At 48.2% G+C, this 22354-nt stretch overlaps 2 protein-coding genes across 3 annotated transcripts; both read right to left on the bottom strand.

Moving 5' to 3' along the window:
* Positions 1-825: 825 nt before the first annotated feature.
* Positions 826-21108, bottom strand: LOC144711000 (uncharacterized). Of its 2 annotated transcripts, none has more exons than XM_078584891.1 (10): positions 20964-21108; positions 20431-20595; positions 20283-20352; positions 18778-18845; positions 3251-3312; positions 3072-3153; positions 2753-2986; positions 1343-1471; positions 1197-1258; positions 826-1093 (listed from the first exon to the last, which is right to left on the bottom strand). In XM_078584891.1, the coding sequence occupies exons 2-10, from the start codon at positions 20560-20562 to the stop codon at positions 973-975; spliced, it is 960 nt and encodes a 319-aa protein (XP_078441017.1). In that variant the 5' UTR covers positions 20563-20595; positions 20964-21108; the 3' UTR covers positions 826-972. The 2 variants fall into 2 exon arrangements, with proteins under 2 accessions (XP_078441017.1, XP_078441018.1); XM_078584892.1 differs by having other exon boundaries at positions 20512-20595.
* On the bottom strand, positions 10994-13790 carry LOC144711480 (uncharacterized). The gene is made up of 2 exons (XM_078585494.1): positions 12851-13790; positions 10994-12509 (listed from the first exon to the last, which is right to left on the bottom strand). Exons 1-2 carry the CDS (start codon positions 13416-13418, stop codon positions 12481-12483), a joined length of 597 nt encoding a protein of 198 aa, XP_078441620.1. The 5' UTR covers positions 13419-13790; the 3' UTR covers positions 10994-12480.
* Positions 21109-22354: the final 1246 nt, after the last annotated feature.

Genomic DNA, 22354 nt, shown 5'->3' with positions numbered 1-22354 from the left:
AAAAAAAATCCCAATTTAATTCAGTACTAATACCTTTCTATGTAGTCATATGAACATATCCCTGGTTTTATTTCGAGGACGCTGTTGTACTACTAAAAAGTTTCTTCACTGCAGTTTCAAGTTGAATTGAGCGTCACGACCAAACCTTTTTTTTTTTTGAAAAAAATAGAAGATCGGCAAAGCAATAGATGTGTGTATTCATTGCCTCATATTATTTAAGTCATGAGGTAAATGAGGACCACCTACCATGAGCAAATCTTTAGATTTCATTGATACCCTCGGGGGATATTTCATATCCAATACTTTATATCAGGGCATAATTCTTATGTTTCACCAAATCAGCACAATCATTCATTCAAAAGACATCAAAAACTAGTGCCGACGTGCAATCGATAAAATACTGAATACAAAGATATCAAGAATTGCAATGCTATTCAAATGGTGATGCCCACGATTTGAACTTTACTTTTTCGTTGTGAAGTATTACCATTTCAGGTTGTGAAGTATTAAAAGTAAAACTCAACATTCCTTCAAGGATGATAATATGTTCGCTCTAGATCATACCACAGCATTGGAATCCAAAAAGAGGAAAAGAAAAGTAAAACTTAACATTCAAGGATGATAATATGTTCGCTCTAGATCATACCACAGCATTGGAATCCGAAAAGAGGAAAATTTGAATAAAAAATATAATGTAAAGATAAGGTATAAAAAATGAAGCAAATATCAATTCGTGGAGCCCACCAGTTTTACTTTTAATGGAAGTTAATTTCAACTCTAACATTGCAGAAGCTTCCCAAATAAGCCAGCGTATTTGGCAGAAGATCACAGAATCAGTGGAATGCTATGATAAAAGTGATGGTGGAAAATCACAGAATCACTAATTACAGATGAGGTAGATACATAAAAAGAGAAGCAAAGATAGAGATCAACCCACTAGAGATCCAGATTTGCAGCCAGATTATCGTACCGTCAGCCCAACCTCTCTTGAGATGGAAAGTTCTTGTTGTACAGAGGGAATTCAAACAGCACGGTAGCCTTGACCCAATTAGGCAATGCTCCATACACTGCCGGGGGCAGTGGAATAAGAGGACTGAAATAAAAAAAGAGTCAAAGGGACTGCGTTATGAAAGAAAGAAAATAAGTAAAATATTTACTCCACGGGTGAGTTAATTATCAAGCTAATAGAGGTTTACCTAGTTCTCTTCTTGTAGAATCGGTACTCTTCATTGTTACCATACTTTTTATCAGCTGAATCCTGAATTGGAAATTATAAAGAAAAATAAAAGTTTATCAAAACCTGATTGAAATAAAGATTATCACGTGCAATCATAAATAATACCTCAAGAAGTGGAATCCCACTGACAAAGAGAAGCAGAATAGTGAGGAAGACCGGACCGAGGATTACCAGCCACTCAGCACCTCGAAGCACAGGGGTTGAAGCTAGAAAGACACCCCACCAGAGCAAAATCTGAGAGAGATTTAGAAATTCAGAAAAAGAAAAGTCAACTCTGAGCTTTAAGAACATGCAACTAACAATATTATTCATTTTAATATCCAGAAATAACGTTCTCGGAGGGGAGACGGGACGACATTTTCATCAGTGGAAGAAATTTTGTAGCATCCCAGCCTCCCGGTAGGACAGTCCGAAAACTTGGTCGCAGGGACACCTGATGGAATGATTATCCATCCCACCGGTCGGAACACAGGACAGGATGACCCATTTAGCCCATTAATAAAAGAATACTATTTAACCAATTCATGAGCATAATAAATTAATTCTAATATTTTTTCATTAATAAAATGAACGAATAAGGTTTTATTAAATTATTTTACTAATAAATTAGAAGATCCAAGCTTGGGCCCATGCGATTTCATCTATGGATGTAAGAATAGGATGGGAGGAATGCCGGATAACTTATACGGGCGAAATTAATCCAGTCTCCTCCTCTTGCACAGTCCCAGGACAAAGTAACCTTGTCCAGAAAGTATATAAGAATTAATTTGTCTGAAAGGTGCAGTGATGATTATGCTGTAAACTTTTGGCGAGACAGAGGGTGTGGTCCTTTGTCATCGAGAAATCGTCATTGTCTTCCTGATTTTCAAAACTTGCATGTTAATGACGATGACAATGAAGACGATGATGATAATTTTCACATCATAACTGGATGATGAGATGACAAGTGCACGAAACATTGAGAGAAACAGGTGAGGGCAACTGATGGGTGAGGTATGGGACTCATCGGATATGGATGGATATTATATATATATATATATATATATATATATAGAGAGAGAGAGAGAGAGAAAGGAAATGTGGGAGAGGGAGACGGAGGGAGAGATAGGATAGATGGAAGAGAGAGACAGAGGGAGAGGGAGATATGGGGGAGAGAGAGAAAGAGATGGGGGAGGGAGAGTTGCTGCTAGCAAGAAAGATCCTTGAAAAAAATGAGTAGATTAGAGAGAGGGTACAATGATAGGATGACAATACAGATGGCCTTGACAAATCCAGCATAGCCCTCCTGGTCATGTATGACCAATGATGAGAGAGAGAGGGATAGGATGACGATGACAACAAGAGTCCACGTCCTTGTCATCCGTCGCAGATAAATGACAAGGACAAAGATAATTGTCATCGTCCTCTTGTCAATGACATCAGAGACAACAAACAGTAATGAGATGCTACACAGATGAAGAATGCACAACAATAGAGTATGTCAAACGTGAGAAGGAGACAGATAAGTGGGATAACCTCGCCAAAGTAATTAGGGTGGCGTGAATATTTCCAAAGGCCAACATTACACCACCTCCCCCTGCTGGAAGCCGAGTTCTTGAAGGATAGCTTTTGCTGATCAGCGCTCGCCTCAGCTAAAAGACCCACAATCCACAAGATCCATCCAATGATATCTTGGACTGTCACAGAAGGGTTCCTGTCACTGGCATTGACAATTGTGACAGGCAAACTGACAGTCCAGACCCAAACAGCCTGTTAAAAATATACCGCATTAAAATATAATTGAAGAGAGATTCTTATCCTTACAGTGTGCCAATAAATGTTGAAAATAAGAAACCTGAAAGATCCAGAAGAAGGCTAATCTAACAATGTTCTCGCGCATTTCATCGAACCGTCTATCTTCTCCCCATTGCAAGATCCTAACAATGAATCCAAGAAGGTAATTTATTTCAAAGAAATCCCTTTTTACAGTTCATCTACTGAAGAAGAAAATAGTGCAAAGCCCACCCAAGATACCTCATTAATAAAAAACCTCCAAGTCGCACACCCCAGATGACAACAAGGAGCGTCAAAACAATCTGGACACAAAACATAGGCCACTGCCATTAAAAATAGATTCATGGGGAAACTCCTGTATTTACACAGAAAATTGAAAGCAAGAAATATTGGATTTATTCCAAGAAAATGTGGCCATTTGAAGAGTATATCATTGATGCTGGAGTAAAAAATGGATATAATGTGTTTAAAAGAAACAGATGTAATTCGTCGATTTTCAATCCACACAAATCGTGTAGAAGCCCACATGTGGTGGATGGGAAGCCTATAAGAGAGAAAGACAAGAGAAAGAAAGAGTGGAAGAGAGAGTGGGACAGCGGTAGGAGCCCTGACACCCTGGGGGTCGGGCCAAGGTTGAACAAAGAAAAACCAAGTCAATTACACAAGGTAGTTCCTTGTTCTTAAAGATGTGACGAGACCCTTCACACCCTGCAAGCTGAAGAATAAATTAATTCTATAACTGGCAGTAAAACAGAGAGGAAATAATAAACAGAAGGATAGGCTCTCCCTTTGCCAATGGAGAGCTGTCAATGAAGCAGGGACACTGATGAAGGACACCGAAAGAGGATCTGCAGAAGGCAAGATGCCAATCCGCATAAGGCATTCCAAAGCACTTAAGTGTAGGGATCATATTATATTTTAAGTGTGTCACGTAATTCGTGGCCCATGTTCCTTATTCTGTTTCATTTAATAAGGACTTGTTGTTAGAGGGCCATGTGGTATAAGTGGCTGATATGAATCAACGACACGTATGCAAGAGGACCAAGCTGATATCTTTGGGTATCTTGGATGAATTTATCACAAGAATTTCTGTGAATAGAAAGCTCCAACAATAGAATTCGACTCTGCTCGCCACAATGACCGTGGGAGAAGGAAAATAATTGTGAACAAGAAAACAATACTTCTTAATAATGAAATGAAAGAGATTACAGGGTTTTATAGGGAGCCCTAATGGGCTGACTAGAGATAGGGCCCTTAATGGGCTAACAGGAGAGAGAAAAATAAAGAAACGTAATAATCATATCAACACTCCCCCTCAAGCTGGAGCGTGGATGTTTTCCACACCCAGCTTGGAACAGAGCTCCTCAAACCTAGGGGCATGAAGCCCTTTGGTGAAGATATCTGCAAGTTGTTCAGCGGACGGAACATATGGCGTGCAAAAATCTCCCGATTCAAGCTTCTCTTTGATGAAATGGCGATCGATCTCAATGTGCTTTGTACGATCATGCTGAACGGGGTCATGAGCAATGCTAATCGCCGATTTGTTGTCGCAGAACAGCTGGACAGGGGAGATAACTGGACACCGTAGCTCACGAAGAAGCTGGGTAATCCAAAGTGCTTCACACAGACCATGCGCAAGGGCACGGAACTCCGCTTCAGCACTTGATCGGGAGACCACTTTCTGCTTCTTGCTCCTCCAAGTAATCAGATTGCCGCCCAAGAAGGTGCAATATCCAGATGTGGACCGACGATCAACCACAGAGCCAGCATAATCTGCGTCGGTGTAGACTTCGAGACGCAGGCCGGTATGGCGGCGAAAACAATAGTCCACGCCAATGGTGCCCTTCAGGAAACGGAGGAGACGATGAGCAGCATGAAAATGGCTCCTGCGAGGAGTCTGCATAAACTGACTCAGAACACCCACTGAATATGCAATGTCCGGACGAGTGTGGGTGAGATAAATCAGTTTGCCCACAAGTCTTCTATATGGTCCAGGCTCAGCAAGCTCCTCATCCGCATCGGCACCAAGTCGATGGTTCGCATCAATCGGTGTCGAAGCAGGCTTGGAGTCCTCCTTTCCAAGCTCACAGAGAAGGTCCACCGTATACTTTCTCTGACAAATAAAGATCCCGCTCGAAGAATATGCCACCTCTATACCAAGAAAGTACCTCAACGGGCCAAGATGGCGAATAGCAAATTCTGACGAAAGATACATAGCCAGCTCCGTAATGGTCGCCGTATCATCACCCGTAAGAATGATGTCATCAACGTACACAAGAAGAATAGCGACTCCCCCTAACGTGGAATGGCGGTAGAAGAGGGTGTGATCTCCATTACACTGACGGTATCCACGGCGCTTCATGGCCATCGTGAAACGACCAAACCACGCTCGAGGAGATTGCTACAAGCCATATAGTGCTTTCTTCAGGCGACAGACAACAGACTTTGGAGACAACGGCACTAAGGAAGTGTAGCCAGGAGGTAATGCCATGTAGAACTCCTCAGTCAAATCACCATGCAGAAAAGCGTTCTTCACATCATATTGCTGCAAAATCCAGCCACGATCCGCAGCAAGGGCCAATAAGATCCGCACCGTATTCAGCTTGGCGACGGGGAAAAATGTCTCCTGATAATCAATGCCATGCTACTAAGTAAGCCCTTGCGCCACAACCCGGGCTTTGTGCCTCTCAATAGAACCGTCGGAATTATGCTTCACAGCATACACCCAACGGCTACCCACTAGATGCTTCCCGGCCGGTAGAGGAACCAGATCCCACGTCTCATTTTGAGCAAGAGCATGAAGCTCCTCCACCATAGCCTGACGCCAATGCGGAAACGAAAGGGCAATGTCCACCGTCTTTGGAAGGGAAGTGGCATCAAGTGAGGTGAGAAGGGCATGATAGGATGGTGAGAGACGGTGAGATGAGATGGATGCCTCTAATGGATAGAGAGGAGAAGAACGAGACGAGGGCAGCACGGCTAATGAGGAGGTTTCTGGAGGGGTGGAGGAAGAGGGAGGCGGGACAGCTGGAGAAGAAGAAGCAACCCGAGGTTTTCGACAAGCAAGAGTAAAACCGTAGCGTTTTTCAGGCGGGCAGCGACGTATAGGAAGCGGTGGAATCGAAGAACTTTCGGCAGAAGAGGGGAATTCAGCAGCAGGGACAGGAGGAGTCTCCACAGGAGGGACTGAGACGGCGGCCGGAGACGGGTCGGGAGGCACAATCTCTGGAGGAGCAACAGGAGGAGACACTTCTGTCGGGGTCGGCGAAGAGGGACTAGAGACGGATGACGGAGGAGATGGTGGAGGAAGAATTAGGAATTCAAGTGGATCGGATGGAGATGTGGACGATGGTGGTTCTGGAGAAGAGGAGGAATAGTAGGGAAGAACTTCATCAAACGTGGCATCTTTGGTGACGACAAACCGACAAGAGGGTGGATGATAGCATAAATACCCTTTTTGGGTGGAAGAATAACAAACAAACACACATTTGATAGCACGAGGATCCAGTTTATCACGACCAAGTTGATGGTTAGGCGCATAGCAGACACATCCAAATACACGACGGGTGAGATTAGTTCGGAGAGAGAGAGTGGGAAAGACATGCTGAAGACGGTCAATAGGAGTGGAATAGTCAAGCACTCGAGACGGAAGGCGGTTGAGGAGATGGATGGCGGTGGAGACGGCTTCCCCCCAAAAATACTTGAGCACATGCATATGGAAGAGAAGGCTCCGAGTCATGTCAAAGATGTGGCGGAATTTTCTTTCGGCAACGCCATTTTGCTGGGGTGTATAAGAGCAAGAGGTTTCATGGATAATGCCTTTGTCTCGAAAGAAAGTGCTTAACGAAGTGTTAACGTAGTCTGTTAGTTAAGTGCTTATCCTCCTCTTATTTCCTCTCTCTCATAGGGTATAAATACCCTAATGTAAGCCACTTACTTTCTTATGTCAATCTATTCTCTCCATCAACCCTTCTTCTCCTCCAAACTCTCTAGGGTTTGTCATGGTATCAGAGCTCTAGGGCTCCTGATCTTCCCTCTCCTTCTCTAGGGTTTGACATCACCCTTTAGGGTTTGAGATCCCCTTGATCTCACCCTCCCTCCCTCCTCGCAGCCAGCACAGCCGCGCGACCAGCAGCCGCGCACAGCCAGCCGTCGCGCGACCAGCCAGCAGCGCAGCAGCCAGCCGCCGCGCGACCAGCCAGCCGCACAGCAGCAAGCCGCGCAGCAGCAAGCCGCGCGACCAGCCAGCCGCGCGACCAGCCGCCGCGCACAGCCAGCCGCCGCGCGACCAGCCAGCCGCACAGCAGCAAGCCGCGCGACCAGCCAGCCGCGACCAGCCGCCGCGACAGCCAGCCAGCCGCGCGCGACCAGCCAGCAGCGCAGCAGCCAGCCGCCACGCGACCAGCCAGCCAGACAGCAGCAAGCCGCAGCAAGCCGCGCGACCAGCCAGTCGCACAGCAGCAAGCCGCCGCGCAGCCCGCTCAGCAGCCAGCACAGCCGCGCAGCAGCCAGCCGCGCCACCAGCCAGCCGCGCGACCAGCCGCGCAAGACAGCCAGCCGCGCGACCAGCCAGCAGCGCAGCAGCCAGCCGCACAGCAGCAAGCCGCGAGCAGCAAGCCGCCGCGACCAGCCAGCCGCACAGCAGCAAGCCGCGCGGCAGCAAGCCGCGCGCGACCAGCCAGCCGCACAGCAGCAAGCCGCCGCAGCCCGCTCAGCCAAGAGCCCGGCTCAGCCGCGCAGCCAGCCGCGCAGCCCGCAGCGCAGTTAGCCGCACAGCCAGCGCAGAGCCCGCAGCGCAGTCAGCCGCGCAGCCAGCCGCACAGCCAGCCGCACAGCCAGCCGCACAGCCAGCCGCAGCCAGCCGCACAGCCAGTCGCAGCCAGCCGCGCAGTCAGCCGCGCAGAGACCGACACAGACCATGCCTTACGCAAAGACCGACTTTGCGGAGAAGCCGCTCTCCTACAAGATCACTCATCCGGTGCCACTGGTCCCGGAATCAACTCTTCTCCGCGGCCCTAGTCTCCTGCAGTGGTCTCGCTTCATATAGACCACCCTCAAATCGCGTCCAACTGTACAAGCACTGCACCGAGCATCCCTTGACCGCCGATCACCTCACTATGCGGCTTGGGACGCCGAGGAGCAGTTCATTCTGGGTGGCTGTCCACGCTCACATTGGCCCCGATTTCGCGACCGCTTTCCCCATCAGAAAACGGTCAAAGGGTTTTGGGACCAAGCCACGAAATTTTGCGGGCGGGAGAATGATTGGTGGCGCATCTACGCCCTCGCTGCTCAAGCTTCCAACCTGAAACAGGGCTCTCTGTCGATCTCCGATTATGCTCTCGCACACAAGAAGGCGTGGGATGAAGTGGACCACTACCTGCCAACGGACGACCCCAAGTGCAAGACCTATCAGAACATGCTTATCCTGCGCATCATGGGGTTTCTCAACGGCCTAAACCGGGAATATGAGGCCATTCGTCGTCGGGCCCTGCACAACAAAGATGGCCCTCCGGATCTCGAGACGTTGGTTCAGGAGCTCCAGGAGGAAGAGAGTCATCTCCTTCTCCATGGGACTCCCACCTCCGACCCGGCTGAGTCCTCTGCGCTTCTGGCAGCACCTGCTGCCGCTGCTGGGCAGTCCTCGGCCCTCTTACCGACTCCGGCAGCCGCTGCCCGCCCTGCAAAAACACCCGTCTGCACCTATTGCGGGAAGCCGGACCACTGGAAGAACAAGTGCACTAAACGTCTCAACGACTGGCGAAAGAAGAAAGAGGCGGACAGCAAGGCCATGTTGGCCCAATCTGAATCTTCCCCGGCCCCGAGCACGTCTACCACGGCTCTGGACAGCATCCAAGCCGAGCTTGCCCGGCCCGTGATCAGGTGGCAGCCATGCAGCCTTCTTCGACTGCCTACTTCGGCACATTTGCGCGTCTTCCTCCCCGCCGACACTTGGTATTGCGCCATACGGCATTTCACTCGCCGGTCGACGGACACGACTTGGGTGCTTGACTCGGGGCCACTGAGCACATGACCCCCTCAACACTCGGTTCGCCTCCCACGTCCGCATAGTGGTGCACGTACTGTTCTCACGGCCGGGTGGGCGATCACGCGTGGCTGGAATCGGGCAGTCTATGTGGACGGCCTTGGTGTGGTCCGCAACGCCCTCCACGTTCCCGACCTGCGGGCTGTACTTCTGTCACCACAACGCCTTGTTGATGCCGTCCCAGTGCTCATTTCATCTCCAACCTGACGGCATGTTTCTGTCGACAAGGTCGGCCGGACTACACGGATTAGGCGGAGAACGGGCTGCTGTTGCTGGATGATGGGGACGGTCGCGTGCTTAGCGGTGCATCGGACACTTCGGACGGGGCCGAGCAGCGGTGGGGACGACTCCTGATGACGCACCAGCGGCTGGGCCACCCGCCTTTGCGACTCTTCACCGTCTTTCCCTGAATTATGTTCTGGCTTGGACCTTAAGACCTTGGTGTGACGCTTGTCATTGGCCAAGCATCGCCGTTCTTCCTTCACTCCGCCCTCGGCTCACACATCTGTCCCGCTGTTCCGGGTGCATAGCGACGTGTGGGGACCTGCCCAAAACCTAGCTTGAAAGGTCATCGGTACTTCCTTCTACTTGTGGACGAGGCAACTCGCTATACGTGGTCTACCTCTCACCGCGAAGTCGGAAGTTGCGCAGAATGTCCGTCATTTTTGTGCGATGGTGGCGACGCAGTTTGGTCGGGTATCCAGCGGTTTCGCCGGATAATGCCCGCGACTTCTTCAACAACGACCTCGACGCCTTCTTCGCCGACCGGGGATCCTCCACGAATCTTCATGCCCTGCCACCCCGAGCAGAACGGACTAGCGAACGTCGATCGGCTATGTCACCTCGACGCCCGACGCTCCTTATCGACGCCAAGGCCCCGTCGCCGTATTGGGGCGATGCCGTCCTGACGAGCACCCACCTCGTCAATCGCATTCCCACCCAGCTGTTGGCGTTCTCTACCCCCCTGGACCGGATGAGCGCCTTCCCGACACGTGCCTGCGGACGGGTCTCTGCCACGGATATTCGGCTGCACGGCATATGTCCACGACACGCCTCCGGCCGGACAAAGCTTGACGCTCGTGCTGTTCGGTGCGTCTTCGTTGGGTACTCCTCTCTTCAGAAGGGGTATCGGTGCTACCATCCGCCGTCTCGGCGATACTTCATCTCGACAAATGTCACCTTTGCCGAGCATGAACCCTATTTTGGGGACCACTCTTCCTCATCCCGCCTCCCGTTGGATGAGGCCCCCTCGGCTCCCCACTTGGGGCCCGTTCCTTTCTTGGAGCCCACCGCTCCCGCATCTTCTTCCTCCTTCCATGATCCCTCTCCCTTTGATTCTTCTCCGTCGGTGACCCCCGAGGGGCCTTTGGACGTGCTGTCCTCCCCATCTTTGCTTCCCGCCATCCGGCATGCTCCTCCTCTTCCTCCTTCCTCCGATCAGTCCCCTCTCGAGTCATCCTCCTCGCTTCCTGTTGCGCCTCCTCCCCTTGATGACCCTTTCCTTCCCTTCCATGACGAGTCTTCTTCCCCTGCTCCGTCATCTGATTCTCCCGTGGAGGTTTCTCGTCCTCCCCCCGAGGACTCCCCCTCCCCCACTGCTTCCGCTCATCTTCCATTGGCCGAGCCATCCTCAACCTCTCTCGACGATGACGACCAGTTGGGATGGCCCATTGCCCTCCGGAAAGGGGTTCGTCAGTGCACTCAGACGCCCCGTTATCCTCTTTCGCATTTTCTTTCCTTCGACCGGCTGAGTACTCCCTACCGGCTGTTTCTTGCTCGCATCGAGTCGGATCCCATCCCTCGCCGCTTAGCCGATGCTATCGCTTCTCCTCATTGGAAAGCGGCGATGGACGAGGAGATGCAGTCTCTACTCCGAAACCGCACTTGGAACATCGTCCCCCTCCCTCTGGCAAGCGGGCGGTGGATTGCAAGTGGTCCACACCAAGAAGCATCATGCGGATGGCACCCTTGAGCGCTACAAGTCTCGACTTGTGGCTCGCGGGTTCACCCAGTCTTACGGAGTGGACTACTTCGAGACGTTCTCACCTGTGGCGAAGATGGAGACCGTTCGCCTCCTCCTGGCCCTCGCGGCTCACTTCCGGTGGGCTATCCGACAGTTCGACGTCAAGAACGCCTTCTTGCATGGCGACTTGACGGAGGAGGTGTACATGCAGCAGCCGCCGGGTTACTCTCTCGGCCCCCCTGGCCACGTCTGCCAACTGCGGAAGTCCCTTTATGGACTAAAGCAGTCTCCGCGCATGTGGTTCGGCCGGTTCTCCGCTGTTCTGAAAGCCGAAGGGTACACTCAGAGCAACGGAGATGCCACTTTGTTCTTCCGCCACCGTCCGACCGGGATCTCCATCCTTGCTGTGTATGTCGACGACATCCTCATCACGGGATCAGATGCTGCTGAAACCGTTCGTCTTAGCACCGCCCTGGCCAAGGAATTTGAGATCAAGGCCCTTGGCCTTCTCCGATATTTCCTCGGCCTTGAGGTGGCGTACTCCTCACGGGGCCTCTTTGTTTCACAGCAGAAATACGCCGTCGACTTGCTGACTTTGACAGGAATGACCGGGTGTGCGCCAGTGAGCACTCCTATCGACCCCAACGTCAAGTTGGGCAAGGACGAGGACTCTCCTTTGACGAATGCTCACCGCTATCAGCAGTTGGTGGGCAAACTCCTCTACCTGACTCACACTCGGCCCGACATTGCATTCGCGGTCAACCTGCTCAGTCAGTTCATGCACTCACCGAGGGAGATCCACAGTCAAGCCGCCCACCGGATACTTTCGTATCTCAAGGGCTGCCCGGGCAAGGGACTCCTCTTCCCTCATAGCTCGGACAAGACGGTGAAGGTGTACACCGATGCCGATTTTGCTGGCTCCGTTGTGGATTGTCGGTCTACCACGGGGTACTGCACGTTCGTTCTTGGCAGCCTCGTCAGCTGGAAGCATTGTCGGAGCGGAAGCGACGAATCGATGTAGAAAATTGAGTCTGGACAAGTGAGTAGAATTGAGGAATGACACGTGATATCTCCGATTTGTTCTTTAAGAAATATGCCCACGTGAAACGAGTTGCATCGTCAATGAAGATGCATAGCCATCGAGAGCCGGAAGTGCTGTGAATAGGGGATGGTCCCCACACATCGGTGTGAATAAGGGAGAATAGGGTCATAGAATGAGAAGAAGAGATAGGATACGTAGTGCGATGATGTTTCGCAATTCGACAAGCATTACAAACAAAACGGTCCACAGAATGGCCTTGAAAAAGTTTGGGGAAAAGACGATAAAGAGTAGCAAAAGAAGGATGGCCGAGACGTCGATGAAGAAGCCACAAACGCTCTAGGGAAGTCGAAAGGGAAACTGCCGCAGCAGCAGCAGCAAAAGAAGTCGAACGAGGTCGAACAAGATAGAGCCCCTCATGCTCCTCAGCAATGGAAATCGTCCTCCCCGACACCTTATCACGATAAAAACATGAAGTAGGAGAGAATGTAAGGTCTTGGTTCAAGTCGCGAACAAGGCTAGATAAGGAGAGAAGATGATGAGTAAGACGTGGAACATGAAGAACTTTAGGTAGATGCATAGAAGAGGAAATAGCCACACGTCCAATACCCGCCACGGTGAGAAGATCGCCGGAGGCTGTTTTGACTTTGGAGGATCCAGGGACGGGTTCATAAGTCACAAAGGCTCTTGGATTAGGAGTCATGTGGGCGGTGGCACCGGAATCAAGGAGCCAAGTAGAAGAGAAAGGAGAATGGCCAGAAGGGGATGGAGGTGTAGGAAGACCGGTGGACATACCTGCGTGGGCCAAGGAGCATGATCCCACGACTGGAGGATCCAGCAATTGGCGTAGACGTTCCATTTCTTCCGGAGTAAAGCTGGCGGGCGAGGGCGGGAGAAGACCATATGGCATAGGTACTTGACCCGGAGTAGGCACGGGACCGGCAGCAGGTGCGACAGTAGCAAGGTTACTCTGCTGCATGCGTTTCCGTTGAAGCTTGTAGCACGTCTCCTTAAAGTGACCTCGCTTCTTGCAGTAATTGCAAAACAGCGAAGGATCACCCTTCGCAGAATCCTCCGTCCGAGCAGTCTGACCACGCGGCAAAGAACTGGGTGGTGTAGTCGTCGATGGGCGCGCAGACGAAGAGGACTGAGCTACAAGTGCCGAAGCCGATTTCTGGGCCTGCTGAAAGCGAGATTCTTCAACCCTCACACTGCGGAGCGCATCCTTGAAGGTAGGACCAGTCTCCCGATGTATAAGCTGAGCCCGTACCGCTTCATATTCCGGGTTCAGTCCCATAAGAAACTGGAAAACCCGAAGTTGAAGAGTATATTTGCGGTCCACCGAATGAGGGTCAGGCGGCATGTAGTGGTCAATCTCATTCCACAACGAAATGAGCTCTGTACTGCAGTGCCTCTTGAGCCCGGGAATCAGCAGCAACCGGATTCGTCATTGTAGAATCCGGTGGCTCAATCAGAGTAGATCACAGTCAGAAGGTGCTGAACCAGCCACAAGAAACAACTGCACCGAGCGGTGGGATCTGCAAGAGCTGATGGCTCGACTGAGGCAGATACACGGCGCGGCGGATGCGGCTCACGGCACGGACCGAGGCAGGTCGATGCGGACCGAAGCACGCGGCTGTGCGCGGCTGGCTGCTGCGCGCGCTGGGAGGCTTCGCGCGGCGGGCGACCATGCGCGGCAGGCAGCTGCGCACGGCGGGCGGCTGCTCACGCTGGGCGGCTGGCGCGCGAGCGGCCGCGGCGTTGGTTGCTGCGCGCGGGCGGCGCATCGCGGCGCGCTGGCAGCTGCGCACGGCAGGCGGTTGCTCGCGGCGGGCGGCTGGCGGCTGGGCGTGGCGAACTGCTGCACGCGACCCCCGGTGCAGGATACAGCGGACGGCGATGGACCGGAGCGCGAGATCAGGCGGTCGTGAGAACCGCCAGAGATCGGAGCGCAAGGTCAAGCCCAGGAAACCCAGATTAGGGTTAGGGTTAGGGCTCTGATACCATGTGAACAAGAAAACAATACTTCTTAATAATGAAATGAAAGAGATTACAGGGTTTTATAGGGAGCCCTAATGGGCTGACTAGAGATAGGGCCCTTAATGGGCTAACAGGAGAGAGAAAAATAAAGAAACGTAATAATCATATCAACAATAATAGTTCTGAAGAAGATGGAGAAGATGAGAAGATGGAAATGAAGACTGGGAACTAGATCCCTCTCTCCCTTTTCTGGTCAGGGAGAACCTCCTGGCCCAGCCTCAGCTCACGCTGCCAATTTCCAGATAATGATAACTACCTTTCTTTACAGGGACCTGGCATATTTACAATGGGTCGCATGTACAACCTGCCTTAACGCTGCCTCTTGGGGCCACGCCTCTGGTACATTCTTGAAAGGAACGTATCATAAGTCCAGACAGAAGCACGGCCAACTAGTATCGGTCCACCCCACTACCAAACCTTCTCAAGCTCTGCCTCTTGAAAGGAATCGAATCGTGAGCCCCTTGTACCATCTCCCCTCTTGCTTGTTTGGTCATAATTTCTTCTCCTTGTGTTCGCAGGTCCGACATCATCTTTATAGGCTCCCTACCTGGACCTACCAAAATGCGAAGAGGACGCGCCAAATAACTGAATCCACGCGTGCCCTGGGACAGCAGATGCATCTTCAAATTAAGAGCTCCGCAGAAAGATTATAAATAAAGGGGGACTGCTACGCATTGGTGGATATATTTTGGGAAATCAAGAACTTGAGCGAGTCGGAGCGGGAACGGAGATTGTCCAGCTCAATAAGGAAAGTGTCCCATCCAGCTCATCTTTCTCCTCTCAATCTCTTCCTATTTTCTTCTTACATTTCTTACACAATATCTTCAGCAGGATCCAAGTCTTTTCCATTGTTTCATTTATTGGAATTCTACCATTCTTGAATCAGGGATCGTACAGAGATTTTGGTATTCCTTGAAGCTTATTCTTTAAAAGATCACAGACCCCATCACTTCTCCCCTGCAGAGAAAAGACTGGTTCATTGACAATCCTTTGACATCCTCTTGTCATTCCCGTTCTTCTCTTCTTCCCCAGAACATTTATCTTCCTCATCTCTCTCCTGGGGTGAGGAGGGAGCAATCAGAGATGAGTTGGAGATCAGATTAGAAGAAAGCTGGACGAAGATATGTGAAACACTGCAAGGGAAGTACTCTTCCAGATGCCGCAGGTGGAGGCTAGAGTTTGGTAATAAGAACCTCAAGTTCATAACTCAGTGACTCATGCTTAAATATCAGTTACAGGTGAAGGTCCAATTAGGAATAAGTCTGGACCCAGAATATTAAAGACGACATAACTGTAGTCATCAGGTATGGGCCTAGTTACTTCTGGCCCAATACCAGTTACAAAAAAAATATAAAAAACACAGGGAATGCTGCCTATGTTCAACAAGATCTGGTGAGCCAATCTGATGAATACCGTATAAGGATCAAATGAGAATCAAGGAAGTAAATAAGAAGATAGAAGAGGGAAGAAAGTAAAGATGAAAGATAGAAAAGTAGAAAATATCAAAGACAACAGGTTCAGATCTGTAGACGAGAGGCATTGAAGTGAGGTCTTATTTAATTTGATGTTGTCTTTGGACTTGCAAATGGGCCACGCATTATAAGTGACCCATACTGTTTATTTTTACAACTAAGCTGTTGTATTTGGGTCACATTTATAAGTGCCCACGCGACAGTGTATCACATGACTTATTCCAGGAATAAGCTACGATGGTAAGTGGGGTCCACTGACCCTTTTATTGTCTGGTGTTTAAACTAGTGTGGAGGAAATAGAATCTGCCGTTTTCTATCTCATACAAATCCTAACCCTCCGTGTATTTCTGAAGTCAGAATAGAGAGGACCATCAATGGGAGAGGAAGAGTTCAAGCTATTTCTCACAGGATCATTCAGCATCAATGTCCCTAAGGAGGATATCCCACCCAACTGATTTCTTGTCTGCCCTCCTCAATGCAGGGCTACATTATTTATTGGGAGCTATTTTAAGAGTAAATGCAAGATATACCCTGATATGGAATGGGATCCAAACACGATCACGTGAGACAGGAGATTGCTGGACAGTCGAGATACAGGGACTTAGAAGAAGAGGGACTTAGGGTGGGTTGAGCCAGGAGGCAGACTTCTTCATTCTTGACTCTCCTACTACACAGAGGGCTACATGTATTTCAAGGGAAGGAGAGAAAGCTATCCTAGCTACAAAAGACCCAAAATGCCCTTAAGAGGCAAACTTGAGTAAGATAACCCAAGGGGCACAGGAAAATATCAGATTATCAGGTAAGTATAAGAAAAACATTTAATTGATTTCTTGACTACTCGATTTTTTCCAAATACGAACCACCTGAGATTGTTTAAACTCTCGCCTTCCACATATTATCTTCTGAACAAATCTAGTTTCAAAAGTCCTTGGCTGTTTAATGTTCATAATTCAGATGAATTTGGATGATCACAATACTTACTCAATCTCACTTTTCAAAAAAAAAATACTTACTCAATCTCATAGAGGATTAATTAATAGTTCTCTGTTGTTAGAAAATGTCCGATACCATCGTTGGTATCAGATTGGAAAATTCCAGTAACAATTCTCTCTTGAACACCACTTCCCAAATCAGCAATTCAAGAAGAATAGGTGAAAATAGATATCCAGATGTACAATGTTCCTTCAGATCAAGTACGAGATCCGAATTTGGTAATGAGCAGAAAATAGTTAGAGAGAACGAAGATAGGTAAAATGATGCTGCAGCCCTTCTTCCCCTTCTGATGGCAGGTGCCTCCTGCTTCCAACCTTCAGCTGAAACAGCCCAATCGGGTGACTGCTTCCTTGAAAATGAGAATAATGACCCTCCATGTCTCACGTTTCCTCTATTTATATATTCCTGTCGTCAAGGAGGGAGTCTTCATGAGGGGCACTTTTGTGGAGGCAGTGACTGTGGTCGGTGTGAGTGTGTGTGTGTGGGGGGGGGGGGAAAGGAAGGCAGGCGTGATGCACATGATTATCAGGGACAATCATGGGATGCAGGGGTGGGTTTATGTGGCCATGGCATCTCAGCTCGGAGCTCTTCGAGGCTACCAACCTGATCGGTCACAATCTTCCTTGTCTGGAACGAGGAGAGGTGCAGTAAGGAAAAGGAGAGAAATGGGTGTGCCGCCTCATCTCCATCCACTCTAATTGGCTGATGTCATCAACACCTTCTCCAGGCTTTACAAGTCCACCTCCCCCTGCACCTGAGAGATTGGCAAAGGTCTGCTCGCACCATTGATGGCCCATGGTGGAAGAAGAGAATTTGAAGAGAGATTTCCAGCAGCCAGGTCGAGGCGGTGGCAGAGGAGGCAGACCCATTGATCACCCAGATGAATGGGGCAAGGTATGCCTCTACTTAATGGAAATGATCAGAAGAATCACAACCCAAGGCATGGTGGGAGTGTGCCCAAGTAACTACACAAAATATGTGCTCCGTGAACCAATTTAGATGACGGGTCAAAAGGAGGCGGCCTGGATGAAGGTTTAGTGGCACACGATACAGTCAATACGGCACCATCGAGAGAACAAGCCAAACAGTGATAGAGAATGGGAGAAAAGATGTTTCTGATACCTAGCTCGGGGACCCTATGCACAGGATTGCAGTGACTCCTCACTGTGCAGGAGATGCAAAGGGTGGGAGACCGTCAGTTCTGTTTGCGGGGAGATTGGCAGGACACAAGCAAGGATACCCCAGGGTTAAGGCAAAAGGGCATGGCAAGAGATGGGGGACATCGGAGGAACCAAAGATGATGGGGGAGGCGGATTTGAGCAGGCAAATACCCCAGGATTGCCTATTTGGGGGAAGTTTTGGGTAGCTTCAAGGTTCAAGAGGATATCTGAAGCGGGATATGGGGAAAGTTCCAGACATTAGGAAGGGCGAAATTCTGGAGATTGGACACCGGTGCTTTTTCCATTCTGAGGGGCTTCAATGGCGACATATATAGTGGTAAGCGGATGGTCATAGTCAGCTGGAAGAAACAGGACAATAAGATGACGTTGGGTTCCCCTGATTGATGAGGCACCAGATGGTGAATCACCAACAGTCATACTGTAACGCCGTCTGCCATTGGCCCTCTGTAGTCTGCCTACAACCTTTGAAATCTCCTATTACATCAACCCCTAGCCCCATCCGTCTTCTGTCCGCCTTCCGAGGACCCACAGACTCCAGAGCATCCAAGCCCTCTCTGTCAGATGCCTTTGAGATTTATCTATTGCTGTATTCACATACAAATGTTTATAACATTACCCGTGGGACTAACATATACCATGGATGGTGCTCAGACGAGACATCAAACTGTATCAAACAGCCAAGTGGCCACTATCCCTCTTGTTTAGCGTGCTTTCCCATGAAAAGATGGGTATTAATTCACTAATACCACATCCCAGGCTACCAGGGGTATCCCTCCCAGGCTACCACGTCCCTCCTCTACCAGGGGTATTAATTCACTAATACCGATTTAATACCTATTACAGAGATTATGGGCTGGGCACATTATTGGCCAATTAGTTTCAAATAAAACAAATATAGCTTATAAACTAATCTGACCTAATTACGGCCATAATAATACAAATGAAGTTAACCGAAAACAAGAGAGAAAATATGAGAACGGCTATCTGTCTATCATAATAAAACATAGCCCAGGCCCAGAAAAAATATGAGATATACCTGTCTGAAGTACCATTCTCCCTTCAGGATAAGCGTCAACAATGCTAGTATCACAAAGTTGGTGCTTCCTAAAAGAAACGGAAAGTTTAATATGCTGCACTTTTCGGTTTTCATGAAGATCTATGATTATTAAAACGATGAATGCCAAACACCAGTTCAAGAAAGACATAAAGAGAAGAAATAACCTAACGTTTTCAGAAAAATAAATTCAAAACAAGAGATAACAGTGAAAATGATTACTCTCTAAGACTGAGAAAAGGGGTTTTAAGCAAGTATAGTGGGGTTTCTCTACGATGAGCAATGGTTAATTGAGGAGGAATTCAAGTCCTATTACAAGAAGTGTTATTTTTGTATTATTCTAGAGAGAACACCAGTATTTCAGATTTCAGATAATACTATCCAGGGCATTGAATGGGGTATCAATTAGGAAATAACACATTCCAACTTAAGAGATATACGCTGACATTTAAAGGTTATACGTCTGAGGTAAATGACACTTTGAGTGTATTCGATTCAGCTTTCTATCCCATGACAATTTTATTTTCGAATTTCATATGATGCGATGAGCCGTTATTTCCAAAAACGTATCATACTAGACAAAAAGGTGGGATCGGCAGTTAGATACACACGCAGATACGCTTGCACATATGAAGGCCTTTAAATTAAACCTTAGCAGGAAAGGAGCAGATTGAGATCATTCATTCCATCTCTTAAGTTGGACTTGAAAGTGTTATTCCTGATTCATTATTTATTTTCAAGAAAGGTCTCGGTGAAGTCAATGTATCATGTCATCAAGGGCATTGAACGGAGCACCAAGTAATAAATCATGCATTTCAACTTAGGAGATCTACACTGACATTTAGAGGGTTTACTTCTGACTTAAATGGGATAGAGATATCCAAATCAATCTTCTATTCCATGTCGCTTGTATTTTTAAATTTCATATGAAACTGTCAAGGACTTTAAAACGAGTATCGATTAATAAATCAGGTATTCCAACTTAGGAGATGTATACTGACGTTTAAACGGTATTCTTCTGAGATGAATGAAATAGAAAGAACCAAATCAATTTCTATCCCAGGCCAATTGTAGCTAAGAGTATCAGTTCTATAAATCGTGTAGATTCCCTTCAGTGACGAATAATTATCAAGGAAAATTTACAAAATCTAAAAATGAAATTATCTTCAATCTTTAATCCCTGGCCAATTGTAGATTAGAGTATTTGTTCTTTCAATTGCGTAGATTGTCTCCAGTGGAGAATAATTTTCTAGGAAATTTTACGTTAATTAAAAAGGAAATTTGTCTTCGATCTTTTATCCCAGGCTACTTATAGCTAAGAGTAGTTGCTCTATCAATTGCGTACATAACAATTTTCTAGGAAATTTTACGATAATCAAAGAGAAAATTTCTCCTCGATGTTTTATCCCAGTTCGTTTTCTATGCTGGATAATAATTTTCGAGGAAATTTGACACGACTAAAAAAGAACACTTCTCTTTAGTGGCACCTGCAAAATCCGTGATCTTGTCAAACTTGAGAAGCGCCGTGATGACGAAGAAGACGAACTGATACCCAATCTGCGAAAATCCGACGCCAAAATAAACAAATTCTCCAATTTAGAGGTAAAAAAACGGAGTCTGAACGCAAGAACTCACCGTGACGACGGCTGTAGGGATCAGAAAAGGGGGTTCGAAGGTAACGTACGACGAGAGAGAGAATGAGACGGAGATCATTACCGTGACAATAGCCGTGATGGCCAAGTAGTGAGAATCCAGTACTCTCGCCATTAGAGCTCCTCAATCCACCTCACTTCGCAACAACTGTTGAAACAACGAGTTTGAAGCAAAAAACAACGAGATTGAAGCAAAAATAACGAGATTGAAGCAAAAAACAACGAGAGTGAAGCAAAAATAACGAGATTGAAGCAAAAAACAACGAGAGTGAAGCAAAAATAACGAGATTGAAGCAAAAAACAACGAGAGTGAAGCAAAAATAACGAGATTGAAGCAAAAAACAACGAGATTGAAGAAAAAAACAACGAGATTGAAGCAAAAATAACGAGATCGAAGCAAAAATAACGAGATCGAAGCAAAAATATCGAGATTGAAGCAAAAATAACGAGATTGAAGCAAAAAACAACGAGATTGAAGCAGAAAACAGAAATACAACAAAATTGTAAGAATCGAACCTCAATTCTTATAGAATTTGTAGAATCTGACGAAATCGCCAGCGAGCGTTGACGGACGGGCGAGCGGCTGGCAATTGGACAGCCAGAACGGCCGCAATGGAGGCCTGACTAATACCAGAACTAAGTCTATGAACGGACGACGGATGACGGAATTTGGGGCCGCAAAATATGTAAAAATATCGCATTAGATACCAAAAGTAAGTTGCATATGGACGGATGACGGAATTATGGGACCACATAAAATAAAGAATATCACATTAGACACCTAATGTAAGTTGCAATGTTGCATAGGGACAGATGTTGGAATCAGACTGATGGCTATAGAGCAGGGACGCGGATGGGACGATTTTTTGACCCATCCAAAGATAGGGACGAATTTCGGGACGAAAATTTGTCCCATGGACGACCCGACGGGACGGTTTTCGTCCCATGGGACGAAAAAACCGTTCGTCCGGAGGTTTCGGATGTTGGACGGACGAATCTGGACAGAAACCGCCGGATTCACATCCGACGGTTGAGATGTTGCCACGTGGCCTCGCAATGACAATTTGCATCAAAGTCCCTGTTTTTTTACTTGCATGCAAACGGATGTCGCTCAGATATAATTGTACATATGGTCCTTCGCATTCTCTCTCCTCCGTAATTCCTTAAAAACTTAGAAAATTCTATATTAATATATTAAAAATAAATAATGGGTTTTTTTCGTCTGGGACGTGGGACAGGACGAAAATTCATCCCAGGAGGACTGGACGGGACGAAAATTTGTCCCAGGAGGACTGGATGGGACGGTTTTCTAATCGTCGGACGAAAATTTGTCCCGTCCTTTGTCCCTGCACTGAACCTGGATGTCGTACGGGACAAAATTCATCCCATCCCGTCTATCATCCACATTCGGGACGATCCTGAACTATACTGATGGCCCGGCACGGAACCGGACGTCGTGGGGACCCATAAATAGAAAATATAACATCAGATTCCAAAAGTAAGTTGCATAGGGACAAATGACTGATGACGGCATCAGATGGATGGGGCTGTACCGAACCAGACGTTGTAGAGTCCATAGTTGAGTCAAATCGAGTAGAGGTGAGTGTATAGCCGACCCACACAGGCGGTTTCTACATTGCGGAACTCCTGCGGGGACGAGGACCAGCTCCTGGCATCTGAGATACTCAATAACCCGTCGAGGTATGTCTGGGAGTGGGCGAGTGGGGTATGCGCGTGTTACGACCCTGACATATCTAGGCTGCTTTCGTCATTTAGCCCAATATGGGCATTTAGGTCATTTGGACCTTTTGTAATCCCTTTAAATAGAACAGCCCTCCCTTGAGGACGACAGCCAAGAAGTATCACAAGAATGTGTCTGGCTCCCTCCGATGGCGTCCATTCCGCCG

Source organism: Wolffia australiana, chromosome 13 (assembly GCF_029677425.1).
Source record: "Wolffia australiana isolate 7733 chromosome 13, ASM2967742v1".
Lineage (NCBI taxonomy): Eukaryota > Viridiplantae > Streptophyta > Magnoliopsida > Alismatales > Araceae > Wolffia > Wolffia australiana.
The sequence above is the reverse complement of the archived record's forward strand: the minus strand, read 5'-3'. Positions and strand labels throughout refer to the sequence as shown.

What these genes read in the sequence shown, in the direction of transcription:
- LOC144711000 (XM_078584891.1), bottom strand. Translation starts at nt 20,562, where the DNA reads ATGGCGAGAGTACTGGATTCTCACTACTTGGCCATCACGGCTATTGTC. An exon ending in GAGAATGGTACTTCAGACAG is followed by an intron (nt 3,313 to 18,777) that starts GTATATCTCATA and finishes TTTTGTGTCCAG; the next exon opens with ATTGTTTTGACGCTCCTTGT. An exon ending in TTCTACAAGAAGAGAACTAG is followed by an intron (nt 1,094 to 1,196) that starts GTAAACCTCTAT and finishes TTTTTATTTCAG; the next exon opens with TCCTCTTATTCCACTGCCCC.
- LOC144711480 (XM_078585494.1), bottom strand. Translation starts at nt 13,418, where the DNA reads ATGCCGCCTGACCCTCATTCGGTGGACCGCAAATATACTCTTCAACTT. An exon ending in ATGCTCCTTGGCCCACGCAG is followed by an intron (nt 12,510 to 12,850) that starts GTATGTCCACCG and finishes TATCGTGATAAG; the next exon opens with GTGTCGGGGAGGACGATTTC.